Raw genomic sequence first — 19,033 nt, 5'->3', positions numbered from 1 at the left:
GCAACTCAACACTGTAAAAACTCTACTGCCAATCATGAGCAGACAGGTGATCTGCTGTGGCAATCCCTAACCAGGAAATGCCAAAAGAAGAAGTCAAGTCATTAGAGTCAAGTGGGTCCAATATTATAAGCAATACTATTGGTTAGTTAAGTCATTAGAGATTAGTGGCTTAAATACTACCAGTAAGTCTATTGGTTATTTATTGCAGGGATTAACTAAGACCATCATGTGGTATTAGTATACATAATGATTATCTAAGGTTGTCACATGGGTCTAATATTGCTAATGGTATAATATCAATGTGTTTAGTAATAGTTAAGATTATCTAATGGGCAACTCAAAGCAAAATCATTTAAAGCAGCTAGAAAACAGAACTTTGCAGTAGTTCAGCTTTTCAAAACCAGATTTTTACCATTAGTTTTTGTTCTGCTTTTTCTTATTCTCTCTTTTTGTAGGACTTCTTAAGCAGTCACTATAAGGCCATATCCTGGATTGGTCTTACTGATATTGAGAAGGAGAATGTATGGAAATGGGTTGATGGCACAGAGTACAACAAAGCAACCAGGTAAAAGCATTCCAAAAAAAAATCAGTCAAACTTCAGATGGATGCCAGCATGAACACACACACACACACACACACACACACACACACACACACACACACACACACACACACACACACACACACACACACACACACGCACACACACACACATACACATACACTTATGCACACAAGCACACACAAATGTACACACTGAAATAAAGATCATGCAAGCACATTCTGCTGACATTACCTTACAGTGAAGTTAAAAATATGTGAATAACTGAAACTTTGTTACTACTCATGAAGTTCCCTAACTATAATTAGGTGTATTACTATATACTGTCATTTATCAATCAGGCCAGCTATTACGTTTTCCAGGCATACAAATGCACACTTGTCAAATACAAGAATACTAATGACAACAGTTGTTTTCAAAGATGAGCATGGTGGGGTATGTTTTTCGTTATTCCTACTGACTATTTAATCATTGAGTCTCCCTGTCATATAGCCTGTCAGCTCAGCAATTTCCTCACTAGTTAGATCCCTAAGACCAAGTCATTCCAATTGGTTGGAGCCCTACATCCCAGTCATTCCCACTGGTAGATGCCCTAAGATGAACTCATTCCCCAAAGGGTTAAGAGTTGGGTGACAGTAGCAGTGCTCTCAGCTGTGAGGAATCACAGCCCTATCGTTTCCTTGTGCAAACTTATGGGACTGGCATGAAATAAACCTTTGAAAGAGTATGCCTTGATTTTGGAAAGTATCTCTTTAGAGCAAGTGTTTTCATTTGGTCTCTTCCCCCACCCCAAGGATTTCATTGAACTCTACGCTCCTGGTGGTATCCTCAGTTCTACCCTGAGACAGTCAAACAGGCTCTACCCTGTTATTCCCCTGCCTCCTTCAGCTAGCTTCTTCATTTCTTAGATATCTAACCAAATAAATCTAGAATATCTGGTACACATTTAGAGCTTTTACATTTAAGCTGGAGAGCTAGCTAATGGTTAGCTACTTAGAAACATAGTTAGAAGAAATGATACGCTTACAAACTGCACAGTTTACAGACTGAACAAGTACTCCTGTTCATTTTAATTGGTGTACATATGTTGCCATCAAATATTTATTTTTATATATGTGTATATTTATTTATTTATTTAATAATTAATTAATTATTTTTGTTAGCTGGGATAGACCACTGGTCATACTAGACCTGGGAACATAAACAACAAAAAAATGCAGAAAGAAATCTCAAGGTAAAATCAAAAGTACGGTGCCCTTAGAGTAAAATGTAGGTTGATAATTTTGAGAAAGAAACTTACAGTCTGTTATCCGTCTAGACCTTTCATAGTTATCCTCCCATGATGGAGTTCATTGATCCCCGTATACTCATCAAAATGTTCATAAATGCACAAGAAAACGTACATTGCATTATAGTCCTGATGGAATATTTATTCCACAGATATGAGTCATTGGTTGATTAATCTGTTGTACCTAGTATGATATTTAATTGTGCTATTAGATTCTATTACTTTTTTATGTAGGTGTGGATACTTTTATTTTTATATTCCATATCTTAAGTTTTCGAGAAGCATAGAATCATTTGGATCTAAAAAATAGAAAATGCTGATCTCTTCCTTGAACGTGATCTGAAGAAGATCTGAAAAATGACAAATCTTTTCTGACTAAGTCAGGATAATGAAGGTGTCTATCACTTTAATAGGATCATAGCATCATAGGAAGTCATTAGGGTATTGGTCCTGAGGCCTTTATAAGCCTAGCCAAGAGTTTAGCCCATGTTTAGACAAGTCAGCACCAAAAGCCCTTGCCCAGCAGGGACACAGATGGAATCCCAGGGGTGTATTTTCTGTTTCCCATCCAGTTATCCAGGTTGCACTTGAAAAGGAATAATGAGGTACTCTGCTTGAGAGTCTGTTTCACAGATGGGGGGGGGTCTCTGGGACACAAATCTGTCCCACCAACAAGTCCTATTGATGTCACAGACCAGGTTGAGGTCACATATATGGGTTACTGGAGTGGAGCTTGACTTGCGGATATGCAGCAGTCCCATCAAGGCTGGGTCTGAGATTGCTCTGTATGCAAGACAGAGGTCACCTCTGAGGAGTCTGTATGAAACTGAGTAGAGGGACAGGTCTTTTAAGCTATCTGTGTAGGGTAGACGGTTGAGGCCCTGGATTCTTCTGGTGAAGAACCTCTGTGGTCTCTCCAGCTGCTGTATGTGCTTTGCGAGATACATACCAAAGGGGGTGTTGTACTCAATGTTTGGCCTTATAATGGATGAATATAGGGATGTTATGATCTCCTTGTCCCTGGATGAGATTCCCTTACTTATGAGGTGGGCAATGTAGGATGCTTTCCATACAATGGAAGCAATATGGTGGTCAAAAGTCAGGTTGCTATCAATGTGGGTGTCCAAATCCCTCACGACTGATTCTGTGCTTAGGACATTGTTATTAATGTGATAATATGTGGGGATGTCACTCTCCCCAAAGGGGATGATGATGCATTTTTTGGCATTCAGCTTGAGGCCATGTTTCTGGCATCAGTTATTTGTTTGAGTGAGACCCTCTTGTAGGACGTCCACATCACTTGAGGAATTTATAACCATGTCCAGCTTGCACTTGTCTGCAGACTTGGTCAGCCATAGCCCACTGGTTTTGGCCTGCACCTCAGAAAAGCATATTTCAAATAACAGACACCCCAAGACCGATCCCTGGGGTGCACCACTCATTATAGGTCTACTACTTGAGGTGGCCTCTCCTGTTTTGATTAGGTGGGTTCTATCAATGAGCCAGTTTGCTACCCATCTGGTAACATATGGATTGATGCCTAGTTGAGAGAGTTTATCTATTATGCCCGAGTGTGGAATAATGTTGAAGGCTTTTGCTAGGTTACTGTCTTCCCCTTGTCCATGGCTTTGGTGACTGTCTCAAAGGAGTTGACCAAATTTAACACATACCACCTTCCCTTGACAAAGCCAAACTGTGTAGGGTCGAGTGATTGGAGGTTGCCAATGTCCCTGTTAATGAGATCCATGATCATTTATTCCATAACCTTGCAGATCAGGCTAGTTAGGCTGATGGGTTTATAATTTCCCAGATTGGTGGATGCTCCACCTTTATGTAAAGGGATGACAGTGGCTATCCTCCACTTGACTGGGACAAAGCCGGTACTCAGGCTTTGGTTGAATACCATGCATAGTGGTGCTGCAAGTTCCTGCCTGAGTTCATGTAGGATGTAGCCTGGGATGTTATTGGGTCTCATGGAGGCTGTATTTTTTTGCCTTTAAAAGGCAGTGATGACCTGCTCCCTAGAGATAAGGGGAGGGGGGCAGGTACTGAGGATGTCCTGATTTGCTGATGGGGAACTGAGGGGTGAAGTTTTTACTGAATCTGTCAACCAGTAGGTTGGCTATATCTACAGCATTTGTGTATGTGGTGTCCTTTACCATCAAATCTGAACAAATCTGGGTGCTTCCTTTGAGATTGCAGACATATGTGAAGAAGGCCTTATGATTGTCTCTAGTAGATGTGGCCAATTCATAGGTTCATGGGTTCATAGGAGGGTACTAGGCTATTGGCCCTAGGGCCTATATAAGCCTAGGCAAAAATGTACCCTGGCTTTTGCCACCCAAGAAAATTATTTTCCTGTGCCCCTGTCGAGCAGAGCCACAGAAGAGATCCCCGGGGTGAATTTCCTATCTCCCATCCAATCATCAAGAGTTTTCTTGAAGATTGCTAATGAGGACCTCTTTTTGACATAGATAGGTAGTCTGTTCCAGAGTATGGGAAGTCTCTGGGACAGGAATCTATCCCTCCAGCATGTTCTGTTTATTGTGGTGATAAGGTTTAGGTCCCTAGCGCATGTAGCTCGGAGGAATTGGGATTTCTTTAAGTGGAGTATGTCCAACAGCTCTGGGTTTGACATAGCTTTGTATGTTAGGCAGAGATCACCTCTGAGTAGGCGATATGCAACGGAGTAAAGCTGGAGTTTTTTGAGACGGTCTGCGTTGGCCATCTGTTTGAGGCCAGTAATCCTCTTTGTGAGGTATTTCTGTGGCCTTTCCAGTTGTTGTAGATGTCTTGTGAGGTACATACCAAATGGAACATTGTACTATATAATGGGTCTAATGAGTGATGAGTAGAGGGAAACAATGACCTCTTTTTTTCTGGATGAGAAACTTTTTGTGATGAGGTGAGCCACGTAGAAGGATTTCCTGACCACTGTGGCAATGTGATTATCAAAGGAGAGGCTACTGTCCACCTGTGTCCCAAGGGCTCTTATCACATTTTCGGCATTAAGTAGACTACCAGCTATGTGGTAGTTCATGGGTAAAGGGTTATTACCAAAGGGGATGACAATACACTTTTTGGCATTGAGCTTCAGGCCATGGCTTTGACACCAGGCATCTGTCTCAGTGAGGCCCTTTTGTAGTATGTCCACATCATTAGGAGTTTTGATTATGGCTCCTAGTTTGCAGTCATCTGCAAACTTTGTTAGCCAAAGACCTTCTGTGTTAGCCTGTACTTCAGAGAGGTAGATACCAAACAGGAGGGGATCCAGGACTGAACCCTGTGGTACTCCACTTGTTACTGGTCTGAAGTCGGATTTGGAGTCTGCTACTTTCACAGTGTGGGTTCTGTCCATGAGCCAGTTGGCAACCCATCTTGTGACACAGGGGTTTATACCTAGTTTAATGAGGTTATCTATAATTCCAGAGTGGGGGATGGTGTTGAAAGCCTTGACAAGATCTAGATAAGCTGTGTGAACCACCTTACTCTCATCTATGGCTTTGGTGACTGCTTCAAAGAAGTCAATCAGGTTTAGGAGAAATGATCTGCCTTTTACAAATCCAAACTGGGTAGGCTCTAGAGTTTGGAGATTACCAATGTCTTTGTTTATGAGTTCCATGATGATACGTTCCATGGCCTTGCAGACCAGGCTAGTCAGGCTAATGGGGTGGTAGTTCCCGGGGTTCATCGTGGCTCCCCCTTTGTGGAGTGGGATAACCATCACGGTGCATCATTCAGTGGGCACAAAGCCTGAGGTGAGGCTATGACTGAACATGGTACTTAGGTAGGGTGCCAGTTTATTCTGTAGTTCATGTAGAACGCAGCCTGGGATATTGTCAGGTCCCATGGAAGCTGTGTTCTTGGCTTTGGAGAGTGTGGTTTCTAACCTGTGCAGCCATGATTACAGGAACTTTGCATTCTTCCGGTATAGAGATGGGCCCTCTAGGGGGTGAGAGACGGGTAAAGTTAGCACTGAACCTATCTGCCAGGATGCTGGCAATATCACTTGGTTCTATATATTTAGTGCCATTGTGCTGTAACTCAGAACAGATCTGAGTGTTGCCATTGAGATTCTTGACATAGCTATAGAATGCTTTGTGGTTGTCTTTAGAGTCAGTGGCAATTTTGTTTTCATAACTAGCTTTGGAAGATTTTATGAGAGATCTCAGCTTCTTACTGAGGTTGACCAGGGCATTCCTCCAGTCATGGGATTTTACTCTTTTTTGCAACAGTTTCTTTCTTCTGTTGTAGAGTTTGTTTATGGCAGAGGACCACCAGATCGGCTTCCTTTTTTTGGAGGATAGCATCTTGGTTCTGTTAGGGATAGCATGATCCATGCACTCGTGTAAGTGCTTAAAAAGTGCATTTGTGTAGGATTCAGCAGTCATAACTCTATTGTCTGTCTGCATGGATGTCATGAAGTTTGCCACTTCTGTCTTAAGAAGTGTGAATCTGGCTTTAGAGAATTTTTTACGGTGGTTTCCCTAATTGGGGGTGGGGGCAGGATGTGGATGTCTAGGGTGATTAGCTTGTGGTCGGATCTGACCAACGAGGAATTGACATCTGGTGTGGAACACCGGTTGCCCATGTTGGTAATGACCAGGTCTAGGATAATACTGCAAGGAGTTGGAATTTATGAATTCCAGATAACGTTGAGCAAAAGAGTTGGTACATGAGTAGTTTTCCCATTTAATGGTGGGGTAGTTGAAATCGCCCATTATTAGGATGTTAGGTTGTACCCTAATACTTTCCAGTGTATCAAGAAATGAGGAGTGGGAATCCTGGGGCATGGTGGGGGGTCTGTAGCAAGCTACAATTTGGATTGTGGTCTTGCCCAGAATTAGTTGCACTTGGATAATCTCGGATGCATTATGCTGTTCAACTAGCCTGGAGGTGTGGATATCCTTAATGAATATGGACACACCTCCACCGTTAGTGCGTCATTCTGGGTTTGGTGGCTGAAAGGTGTGGTATGAATTATAGCCTGGTAATGCAGGGGTGCTCTCTGGAGCTTTGAACCAGGTCTCTGTCACTGCACAGATGTCGATGTTCTCCATTTTAAGAAGTGCCTCGAGTGAGTGCATTTTGAGGTTTAGACTTCTAGCATTGAGTAGCATTACCCTCAGATTTTGCTTGCTTGTACCTGTTACGGTGGTGAATTTGTCATTTGAACCTTGCCTAAAAAAGGCACTGTAAGGGTGGCAAGAACCTTAGCCAGTAGCCGGAATCCCAAGGGCGACAAGTGCAAGCCATCTCTGGCAAAGCATCGTGGCCTGTTAAAGTTGGCTTTAGAGGATTTCACTAGTGCTCTTATTTGCTTGCTTAGGCTAAGGAGAGATAGCTTTCAATTGGAAACTGCTTCTTCTTTGTCCTGGACAGCAGTTTTTTCCTTTGGTTATATAGTTCATTTCTTGCAGATGTCCACTAGACAGATTTACTCTTCCTTGCAGAGGATGATTTTGTCCTGTCAGGTATTCCTGATTCCATGCATCTATATAAGTGCTTGTATAGTACTTTGGTGTAGATTTGGACACTGGTGTCAATTCCTACAGAGGGGGAGGGTACTATGAAGCTGTTTATGCCATCCCTCAGGAGGCTGTAATCAGCTTTGCAGAATTTTTTTTGTTTGACCCTAACTAGAGAGGGGATCTGGGGAGATGCTGACTTTGAAAGTGAACGCATTATGGTTGCATCTTACCAGGGAGAATGATACTGGAGTGATTAAATATCACTTTTCTACTTTTCTTGCTGTCTTAACTAATTCCACCTAAAACGCCAGGTTTTTTAGCGAATCTGTGATTTAAAAAGTTTGTTATTGTATACAACTCTGCACAGCTCCTCGTGGTGTCCTGCAGAGTGATACAGGCAACAGACAGACCCAAGAGAGACTTTTCCAGATTTAAGTATTTTTTTCTGTTTTTTTTTTGCTCTGACTGCCTTTTCCTGCCTAACAAGAGGATTTCTAACTGATCTGTGCTTTAAAAAGTTTAAATTGCATTTGCCTTCTACTTTTTACAGTTTTTGCACTTGTTTTATATCAATTTAAGTCGTTTTTGTATTGTATAACTGTTGTAGGCTACACTAAGGTGCGCTAGCCTGTTTATAGCATTTACTGTGTTTTCTGTGTGTTTTTCTGCTGTTTCCTGAAAAAAACAAAAAAAAACAAAAATATTCTCTTTTCCCTCCTTTGCTGAACTAGATTAGTCCAAATTTCAGGTTTTGCTGAATTCTGGACTGTGGTATAGTTTCCTGTGTTTCCCATATCCTTACTTGGATAGGGGGAAGCTTGTCTGTTCACCACTGAGAGTGGGGAGCTTTGAGCAGCCTATCTGTCCCTGGAGGAGTGGTCTCAGCCCTGAAACTAGTAGCTTATTGGCCGGTTTGGGTCAATTCCTATCTCTTTCAGTTTTCCTGCTTTAATACCTGCATTTGCGTGGTTTTGCACGATTTTGCGCATAGTGCTGCATCGGGCAGCGCCGCTTAAATGGGTTTAAACTATTCCCAGCTCCACGAAGTCTGCTCTTCACTTTTTCCCTTAGAACTGTTCTAAATCTCAAAGTAAGCACTCTATTTTCATTCTAAAGCCCTGCAGTTGCTCATATAAGTAAACTTATAAGTAAGCATTAATAAACTAAAGCACTACACCCTCTTATAGTCCCTTTAAGTACTTGGCTTCCTATTGGTCCTTTTTGTTCAGTCAAAAAGTAGTTCCTTATACTATTCTGGCATGTCCAAATGTCAGTTTTGGGTTTACTCTCCAATCCAGCTGGTGAATCTGGGAATCTTGAGGCAATGTTACAACTGCCTTATGTACACAGACCACCCTCTCCTCCTCCCAACAAGCTCAAATATATGTGAGAGATGCAACTATATAGCCAAACTGGAGGCTGAGCTCTTTCAACCACCCAGTACTGGCGCAGTCAGTCAGGAGGAGAAGGTAACCACACACACCACAAATCCAGTCTCACATAGACCTATCGCAACAGCATATCAAACACATAAACACACAAAAACATACTTGGAGGCTCTAAATAAAAATCTGCCCAAGCAGCAGAGACCTCTAAAGCAGACTTCCAAGCAACTGCTACCCCACAACAATACCCACATATCACATAGTTCACAAAGTCAGTGTGCCACAGAGTCACAGCCCTTAAGGCTAAACAACACACCTAATACACGTGTAATAAGTGACTCTATTGTCAGACACACTGACATCACACTCACCAGGCTGAACAATGAGAAGGCCACTGTAAGCTGCCTGACAGGTGCCAGGATCCGTCACATAGCACAAGCACTCAGGTCACTCCAAAGCAAGTACAAATATGACTCCATCATTGTCCATGCTGGTGTGAATGACCTGAGACTTACCTCCCTGGACTACATGAAAAGAGATATAGAGGAGCTCTCTGATCATGTAGCCCAGGCCGGTATGACCCTGACCTTGAGTAGCATCTTACCCTCACCAAGAATGATGCCACAGTATAAAGACAAAATGATCAATTTTAACAATTGGCTAAAGTATTGGTGTCATTCAAAGGGGATGCAGTGTCTGTCAGCCTGGGATGACATGCTTGACAAGCCACGTTGCTTCGCTAGGGACGGCTTGCACCTGTAACCCCTGGGCTTTCGAATACTGGCTAAGGCTTTTGCCACCCCCATAGTGCCTTTTTTAGGCAAGGCTCAAAAGACAAACCCACCTCCGTAGACAACACAAGGAAAAAGAAACTAAGGGTAATGCTGCTCAACGCCAGAAATCTAAACCTCAAGATGCACGCACTCGAGGCTCTCCTCAGTATGGAGAATATCGATATCTGTGCAGTAACAGAAACCTGGTTCAAGGCTCCCGAGAGCACCCCAGCACTACCAGGTTATACCTCATACCATGCTTTCTGGCCCCAAAACTCGGACCGAACCACAAAAGGAGGGGGAGTATCCATATTCATCAAAGATACCCACACCTCCAGGTTAGTGGCACTGCACAAAGCATCGGAGACCATCAATGTGCAACTAACAGTGGGCAAAACTGCCTTTCAGTTTGTAGCCTGCTACAGACCACCCTCCCAAACTCAGGAACCCAACTCGGCTTTCCTGAGAACACTGGAGAATATGAAGGTCTCTCCAAACACCATCATATTGGGTGACTTCAACTACCCAAACATAGACTGGGAGCACTACTCAAGCCCCGACACCCTCGCCCAATGATTCCTATAATTTATAAACTCAAATGCTATGGAACAACTGGTCAACACTCCCACAAGAGTGGAAAACATATTGGACCTGATCATCACCAACATGGGGACTCTATGTTCCATACCAGAGGTATACCCCTCATTGGTAAGATCTGACCATAAATTAATCTCACTGGACATCCATATTCCATCCCCAAACCCAGCCAAGGAAACCACGGTGAAGAACTTCTCAAAAGTAAACTTCACACTTCTCAAATCCGAAGTGGAATCCTTCAAAGCCCCCGGGCCAGTGGAAAATACGGCCCAAATCGCAGAATCCTTTACAAATGCATTCTATGGACACCTACAGGAATGCATGGATTGTGCTATCCCAAATAAAACCAAGACTCACTCCTCCAAAAGCAGGAGACCTGTCTGGTGGACCCCAGCCATAAATAAGCTATACAACAGGAGGTGGAAGCTACTACATGATAGAGCAAAATCCCAAAAAGGGAAGGCATATCTGATCAGTACTAGCAAGAAACTACGATCCCTCATAAAATCATCTAAGGCCAGCTTCGAAAGAAAAATTGCACAAGACGCTAAAGATAATCACAAGGCCTTCTTTAGTTATGTCAGGAACCTGGGTGGCAACTCCCAGATATGCTCTGAGTTAGTGCAAAATGACAAAAAATACACTGAACCCACAGACATTGCCAAAATCCTGGCAGACAGGTTCAGTGCAAACTTCTCCCCCCCCCCAAAAGAGCAAATGTCTATCCCAACAGAGTGTAGCTTCCCTGACATCACAGATGCACAGGTGAGAGCTGCCCTCTCCAAAGCAAAAACACAGCATCAATGGAACTGGACGGTGTCCCGGGCTGCGTCTTACACGAGCTTCAAGAAGAACTGAGCCCTCACATAAGTCACTGTTCAATCTCAGCCTTACTACAGGATATGTACCCAAGGAATGGCAGACAGCTTCAGTGGTCCCACTCCACAAAGGTGGTGCCACAACGGACCCTGTAAACTATCGCCCTATAAGCCTGACTAGCCTGGTCTGCAAAGCTATGGAGCATATCATCATGGAACTCATAAACAAAGACATTGGGAACCTCCAAACACTGGATCCTACCCAATTTGGCTTTGTTAAGGGCAGATCTTGCCTCTTGAACCTGGTCAACTTCTTTGAAACAGTCACCAAGGCCATAGATGAAGGGAAGGTAGTCCACACTGCCTACCTGGACCTCGCAAATGCCTTCGACACAATACCCCACTCGGGCATCATAAATAAGCTCACCAGCTTAAATATCAACCCCTATGTCACAAGATGGGTTGCAAACTGGCTCAGGGATAGAACCCACATAGTCAGAATTGCAGGTGCCATGTCAGACTCTAAACCAGTTGCAAGTGGCATCCCACGGGGCTCAGTCCTGGGACCTCTCTTGTTAGGTATATATTTCTCTGAGGTACAGGCTAACACGGGAGGACTATGGCTGACCAAGTTCGCAGATGACTGCAAACTGGGTGCCATAATCGACTCGATGACTGACACAAGCATCCTCCAAAAGGGTGTCACAGAGATGGATAACTGGTGCCAGAGCCATGGCCTAAAGCTAAATGCCAAAAAGTGCATAGTCATCCCCTTTGGGAAAAACAAAGTGCCCACAAATTACCACATAGGTGGTAATCCATTAAGTACGGAAGAAGTAATTAGGGATTTGAGGACCCAAGTAGATATCAATCTCTCCTTTGACAATCATGTTGCCAAAGTGGTTATAAAGACCCTCTATATAGCCCACCTTATCATGAAAGGGTTCACATCTAGATCAAGAGAGGTCATTGTGCCCCTCTACTCATTACTCATCAGGCCCATAATTGAATACAATGCCCCATTTGGGATGTACCTTACCCGACACCTGCAGCAACTGGAAAGATGCCAAAAGTACCTCACCAAGAGGATCAATGGACTCAAACAGATGCCCTACGTAGTTAGGCTAAAGAAACTCCAGCTCTACTCAGTTGCTTACTGCCTACTCAGAGGCGATCTGTGCCTGACGTATAAAGCCATGTCCAAACCAGAATTAATGGACATGCTCCACCTCAGGAAATCCAGATCCCTTAGAGCCACACGCTCCAGGGACTTAAACCTCAGCACAGAAATAAATAGGACATGCTGGAGGGTAGATTCATATCCCAGAGGCTCCCCTCACTCTGGAACAAAATCCCAATCCATGTTAGGCAGAGCCCCTCAATGACCCTCTTCAAGAGAAATCTTGACGAGTGAATGGGAGATTGTAGGTTTACTCCTGGGATCTCTTCTGTGTCCCTACTAGACAGAGGCACAGTAAACTAACCTTAAAAGGGCCATCTTCTGTGACCTACTATACAGAGGCACAGTCAACTGATCTAAAACGGTGGCGAAAGCCAAACACACTCTGGCTAGGCTTATAAATGCCCTAGGGCAGATAGCCTAGTATCATTCTATGAACCTATGAACCTATACTGTAGGGATGCTGCAGTAGTTACTCATGTTTGTTAATACCAAGTTCAAGATCACCTCTTGTCGGAGTATCGACTAGCTGTTCCAATTCATTTGCATTGATAAAATCAAGGAATGTCTAGGCATTTGCATTCTGGCATGAATAGTTTTTCCAGTCTATGGTTGGGAAGTCAAAGTTGCACAACATCAGGCTAAAGTGTTGAATCTTGATAGATTTGAAGAGGTCCAGCTAGGTGGAGTGGGCATCTTGAGTCAAATTTGGGGGCCTGTAGCTACCTATGATTTGAATAGGGATCTTGCCAACAGTTAACTGCACCTGAAGTGTCTTCTGCACATCATACTGTGTGAATCCATAATTCCTTTTTAGTTGAAGAAGGTGCTTGCTTATAAGACTGCAGAAATCACCATTACACTCTATAAATGGGTGGATTATAGATGTATATAGGGGATTAACAACCTCCACTAGAGTGGCAAGTTATCCTTTTGAATATCAAATAATCTGCTGCATAAGCCTTGTTGACAACAGTCATAGTGTGTTTATTGAAAAAAGTATATTACTGATTAACAAATCAAATGTCATAACAATCTGTTCCTATTTTGCAAACATCTTCACTAAGTCATCACATTTTACAAAATGACACAAACACAAGTACATTAATAGAAAAGAAAAAACACATAGTGACATTTCTATTGTTATTTTCATATGGTATGCTTTTTTCTTTTAAACAATTTAAATTAAATCCATCATTATATAAATTACTCAAGTCCTGCCTTGTTTTGTTAATGCTCCTGAACATTATTCTATATGTATTATTCCCAGAGATTGCATTTATTTCCATGTAATCCGCTCCTTCCTTTTTCTTAAGATCCCGTCTCTAGTTGTTTTATTTCCCTCCCATTATTAAATATTTCAGTTACAGTTGGTTTAGATTTTGATTTCCATTTCATAGTTATTCCTCTTTTGTCAACCAACATTAAACTTTTTAAGATCTTCTGATATCTCGATAATTCATATGTTATATTCCAGCTATAAAGCATAATTTTTCTTAGTTGCAATCATTTGCTCTACAACATTTGTGGCAAAATACTCTCATGGGAATTTTTAAAATCTGCCATCTCATTACATTCCCAGAAAGTTCTTTTTTATTAATGTGGCATTTAATACATTTATTCCACACATATAAATGAATTTATGTATTATATATATATATATATATATATATATATATATATATATATATATATATATATATGATTGTATGTTTATATAACAGAGAAAGGTGAATGACATTGCAGATAAAAACTGAACTTTTTTATTTTCCTTTAGGAAGAAAGTAAATTAATAAATAATACAAACACTGTGTACAGCATGGGCTATTTTGTTTTATTTTTATTTTACTTTCTTACTTTGAAGTTGAGCATAGCATATTTTGGCTTCTATACTGAAACCAAACTATTTGTCCTTCTTCAGAAGCAACTATTGTAGCTGCAGACATTGTGTGTTACAGCCATTTTGCCTACAATCTAACCATAGTATTCTGAGCCTATTCTATCATTTAAAAATATCTCTTCACACTTATTTACACTTCAAAAATCACAAGATAAGTTTCTGTAATGTTATAAAGGCCATCATAATTCAAACTCACAAATAATTAGAATACTATTTATTTATTATAGTCGGTATTCTCTCACTCCTCCAAGCTCTATTATTGGGGCACATTCACTAAAGCCTAAGTGGCCCTGTAAGACCATGTTCCTGTGATGGCACAATGTGCACAGTTTTGTATTTAGTAGCAACCCTAAATGGCACGTAGAGCCACGCAGATATGGTAAACATCTTGGCATGTTAATTACAACATAAGCAGTTAAATTGTGTATTAAGCAACCAATTCATGATGTAGGAGCTACTGAACAAGCTATAAAGCAATCATGTAAACTCAGTGTAGGTTTTCCCTGTGAATTCCAAATCCTATTGGAATACAGCCATGGACAAGTGTCTACGCAGAAACAATGTTAGGGGCTGCAGTTGCTGTTATACATATATATGTGCAACAGGCCCAAGTCTATGCTGCTGCTGCTACAAATAGACCCTGTCCAAGAAGGAATAGGGTATTTAGACCCCTGTTAACTTAACATGGTCTGCATAATGTGGAAATTGTAGAGTACTAAAAGGTGAATAGAGACACACTACAGGAACAACTAAGAACATTGGCAAACTGAGGGGAACCAATACCTGTGGAGACTATGGTATGTGCAGCACTTAGAGTTTTAGCTACATGAACCTTTCAGAGGCCAACAGAGCATATGCTGGGGATATTACAGGCATCAGCATCCAGGATATTAAATCAATTCCTGAATGCTATGCTATAACATGCCACTGATTCCATATAATTTTTCCCATACACACATGGAAATACTAGAATGACTACACAATTGTAAAAGTAAACCTCTTGAAACCCAACTGATGATGTGGAAACACACAAATAGTACTTGGCTACCCCCACCCCCAGAACAACAGGAAAATGACAGTTTGTAGATACCAAAGAATAAAACATAATTCATCTATTATGAATGCTTCACAGATAACTTTCACAAAATTTGTACACATGTACAACTCAAAAAGTAAACTGTATAGGATTGCTAGGCACCTATCACTGTGTACAGCACTCCCCTGGTGGTGTATATCGGCCATCTGAAAAGCATTACATCCCTGTGCATTGACAATATAGTACTTTACACTCCTGTGTCATTGACAATATAGTACTTTACATCCCTGGGCATTGACAATATAGTACTTTACACCCCTGTGTCATTGGCAATATAGTACTTTACATCCCTGTGCATTGACAATATAGTACTTTACATCCCAGTGCATTGACAATATAGTACTTTACACCCCTGTGCATTGACAAAATAGTACTTTGCATCCCTGTGTCATTGACAATATAGTACTTTGCATCCCTGTGCATTGACAATATAGTACTTTACATCCCTGTGCATTGACAATATAGTACGTTGTATCCCTGTGCATTGACAATATAGTACTTTGCATCCCTGTGCATTGACAATATAGTACTTTACATCCCTGTGCATTGACAATATAGTACTTTGCATCCCTGTGCATTGACAATATAGTACTTTACATCCCTGTGTCATTGACAATATAGTACTTTGCATCCCTATGCATTGACAATATGGTACTTTACATCCCTGTGCATTGACAATATAGTACTTTACATCCCTGTGCATTGACAATATAGTACTTTACATCCCAGTGCATTGACAATATAGTACTTTACACCCCTGTGCATTGACAAAATAGTACTTTGCATCCCTGTGTCATTGACAATATAGTACTTTGCATCCCTGTGCATTGACAATATAGTACTTTACATCCCTGTGCATTGACAATATAGTATGTTGCATCCCTGTGCATTGACAATATAGTACTTTGCATCCCTGTGCATTGACAATATAGTACTTTACATCCCTGTGCATTGACAATATAGTACTTTGCATCCCTGTGCATTGACAATATAGTACTTTACATCCCTGTGTCATTGACAATATAGTACTTTGCATCCCTGTGCATTGACAATATAGTACTTTACATCCCTGTGCATTGACAATATAGTACTTTACATCCCTGTGCATTGACAATATAGTACTTTGCATTGCCATGGAATAAGATAGAAAAGACTGCAAGGTAACCAGTTTTAACAATATCACTTGTAATGACAGTTAATAAGTCTACCTAACTGTGAAAGTCAATGCATGGCAACAATGCCTATGCCAAGAGTGAAGCATTAGAAGTGCATACAGAAAACAGTTTAATCCCCTAATGCATATAAATAACAGTTTTCTTCATAACATGTGAACAAACATTGCATGCACCTGAAAAATATAGGCATACTTTAGCAACATCAGTAGCCTTCTGTACAGATAAATCTAAAGGAATGTCATTCCTCTGTGTTCTGCAAATACACAAGTCATCTCACCTTCAAGTTCCCTTGCTACACAGTTACCTTGTTATGGTGTAGACACATGCCTCTGAGCACAATGAAGATGCAAATGAAGTGTGAACTCATTTGAATTGCTGAATCCCAAACGTTTGGCTTTGTGTAGCAGATGTAAGTATAATGTAAGCACTACCTCCGTGTTTGTTGCTAATGGATTGTAACTGTGAATGGTTAGTGGGAGGGAGAAGAATACACAACAATTCAAACTCCCTTACCTGCAATGGGTGTGTCACCCAGGATACACTTATAAGATGTAGAAGTAACTGTGTCAAGGTTTTGAATGGAAATGAGCAGCAAACATTTCTCAGTTTCTGTTCACTAATATCCAAACTCCCCTGCCTTTGTTGAAAACTATATCTTCTTCTCTTTCAGCTGTTCTCATTACGGGTCACCACAGTGGATCATCTATTTCCATTTCTTCCTGTCCTCTGCATCTTGCTCTGTCACACCAACCACCTGCATGCCCTCTCTCACCACATCCATAAACCTTATCTTAGGCCATCATCTTTTCCTCTTACCTGGCAGCTCCATCCTTAGTATCCTTTTCCCAATATACCCAGTATCCCTCCTCAGCACATGTCCAAACCAACACAATCTCGCCTCTCTGACTTTGTCTTCAAACTGTCTAACCTGAGCTGACCTAATAATATACTGATTCCTAATCCTGTCCATCCTTGTTAAACCCAGTGCAAATCTTAACATCTTTAACTCTGCCACTTCCAGCTCTGACTCCTGCCTTTTTGTCAATGCCATGATCTCCAACCCTTACAACATAGCTGGTCTGGGTCTACTTCACGATGTCAAAAGCCGACAATATCGAAGCTGATATTCTTGGCACCACAACATCGAAAGCGCAGAACATCGTGCAGGTAAATGGAAATCTCCGTAGGGGGAGATTTCCATTTACCTCAATGTAGTGCGGTCTCAGAGTTGGAATATTTAAGTAGGGGTGTGTGGGGGGTGCAGGGGGGCTTGCCCCCCCTGCCTACGCTAGTTAGTTTTTATTTTTGCTTGTTTGTTTTTTAAATGTTATTCGATGTTTTACTACATCGATCATTAGAGGTAGACCTTTAGTGATTCAATGTAGTAAGATTTTGATAATGTGATATAGACGCGCTGGTATCACTACCCTCTTGTAGACCTTCCCTTTCACTCTTACTGGTACCCATTTGTCACAAATCACTCCTGACACTCTTCTCCACCCATTCCACCCTGCCTGTACTCTCTTCTTCACCTCTCTTCCACACTCACCATTACTCTGAATTGTTGATCTCAAGTACTTAAATTCATCCAACTTCACCAACTCTACTCCCTGCATCCTCACCATTCCTCTATCCTCCCTCTCATTCACACACATATATTCTGTCTTAGTCCTGCTGACCCTCATTCCTCTCCTTTCTATAGCACATCTCAACCTCTCTGGGGTCTCCTCAACCTGGTCCCTACTCTCATTACAGATCACAATGTCATCTGCAAACATCATAGTCCATGGGGCCTCCTGTCTGATCACGTCTGTCAAACTGTCCATCACCACTGCAAATAAGAAAGGGCTCAGAGCTGATCCTTGATGTAATCCCACTACAGACTTCACCACTGTCACACTACTCTCGTACATATCCTGTACCACTCTTACAAACTTCTCTGCCACTCCTGACTTCCTCATACAATACCACAACTCCTCTCTAGGCACCCTATCATATGCTTTCTCCAAGTCCACAAAGACACAATGCAACTCCTTCTGACCTTCTCTATATTTCTCAATCAACACTCTCAGAGCAAACATTGCATCTGTAGTGCTCTTTCCCGGCATGAAACCATACTGCTAATCATTAATCATCACCTCCCTTCTTAACCTATCTTCCACTACTCTTTCCCATAACTTCAAGCTGTTGAAAACTATATATTATTGCATTTAATATCCTCACACATTGTAAGGATAATGATACAATATGCTTTAAAGCCTGCATGTCTCAGATTACTGCTCAGATAAGAGAAGAATGAACAACATACAAAAATAAGATAGAGCTGGGTTGCTGCAAGCAATAGTCATAAATGATTGTGTGATCATTCATTGCACCACATCTGAAATTAATACAAATACAGATAACTCAGAAGTGTACACATGCCATATGTCTTGTTCATACTGTTGATGATGTTGCACTTGCTTGCATGCAAAATAATTTTAATTCTCTGCTGTAAAGCTGTTTCTGTGCCAAAGATGGATGAGACACTTTTATTGTGTTTTGAAGGTTCAGTAGAGTGAGAGTTCAAACCCAGACTTGTATAAAATCTTTCATGTGTACTAACATTAATTTTGTAATGTTTATTTCATATATTTTATTTATATATTTATTTATTTGACATTTGTTTACCGGGAAAGTCCATCTGGGATAAAAAGTGCCAGTTTTCAGTGGAGACCTGGGGAAAAGGCTCCACAAGCTTTTTTTATTTATTTGAATAGCAGCGTTTGTGCAACGCATAGCTCAGCA

General features: G+C 41.4%; 1 protein-coding gene across 1 annotated transcript in view; it reads left to right on the top strand.

Annotated features, from left to right (window-relative positions):
- The window catches only part of LOC122808667 (C-type lectin domain family 4 member E-like), a 431,913-nt gene that overhangs the window by 282,777 nt on the left and 130,103 nt on the right, over positions 1–19,033 (top strand). The window contains exon 5 of the mRNA XM_044079643.1: positions 456–565. Coding sequence (XP_043935578.1) covers positions 456–565 — 110 coding nt within the window. The remainder of the gene's footprint in view (positions 1–455; positions 566–19,033) is intronic.

The sequence above is a fragment of the Protopterus annectens genome, chromosome 8.part0 (assembly GCF_019279795.1).
Source record: "Protopterus annectens isolate FY-2018-M chromosome 8.part0, PAN1.0, whole genome shotgun sequence".
NCBI classification, from domain to species: domain Eukaryota; kingdom Metazoa; phylum Chordata; order Ceratodontiformes; family Protopteridae; genus Protopterus; species Protopterus annectens.
Note: the sequence above shows the minus strand (reverse complement) of the source record. Positions and strands in the feature narration are given on the sequence as shown.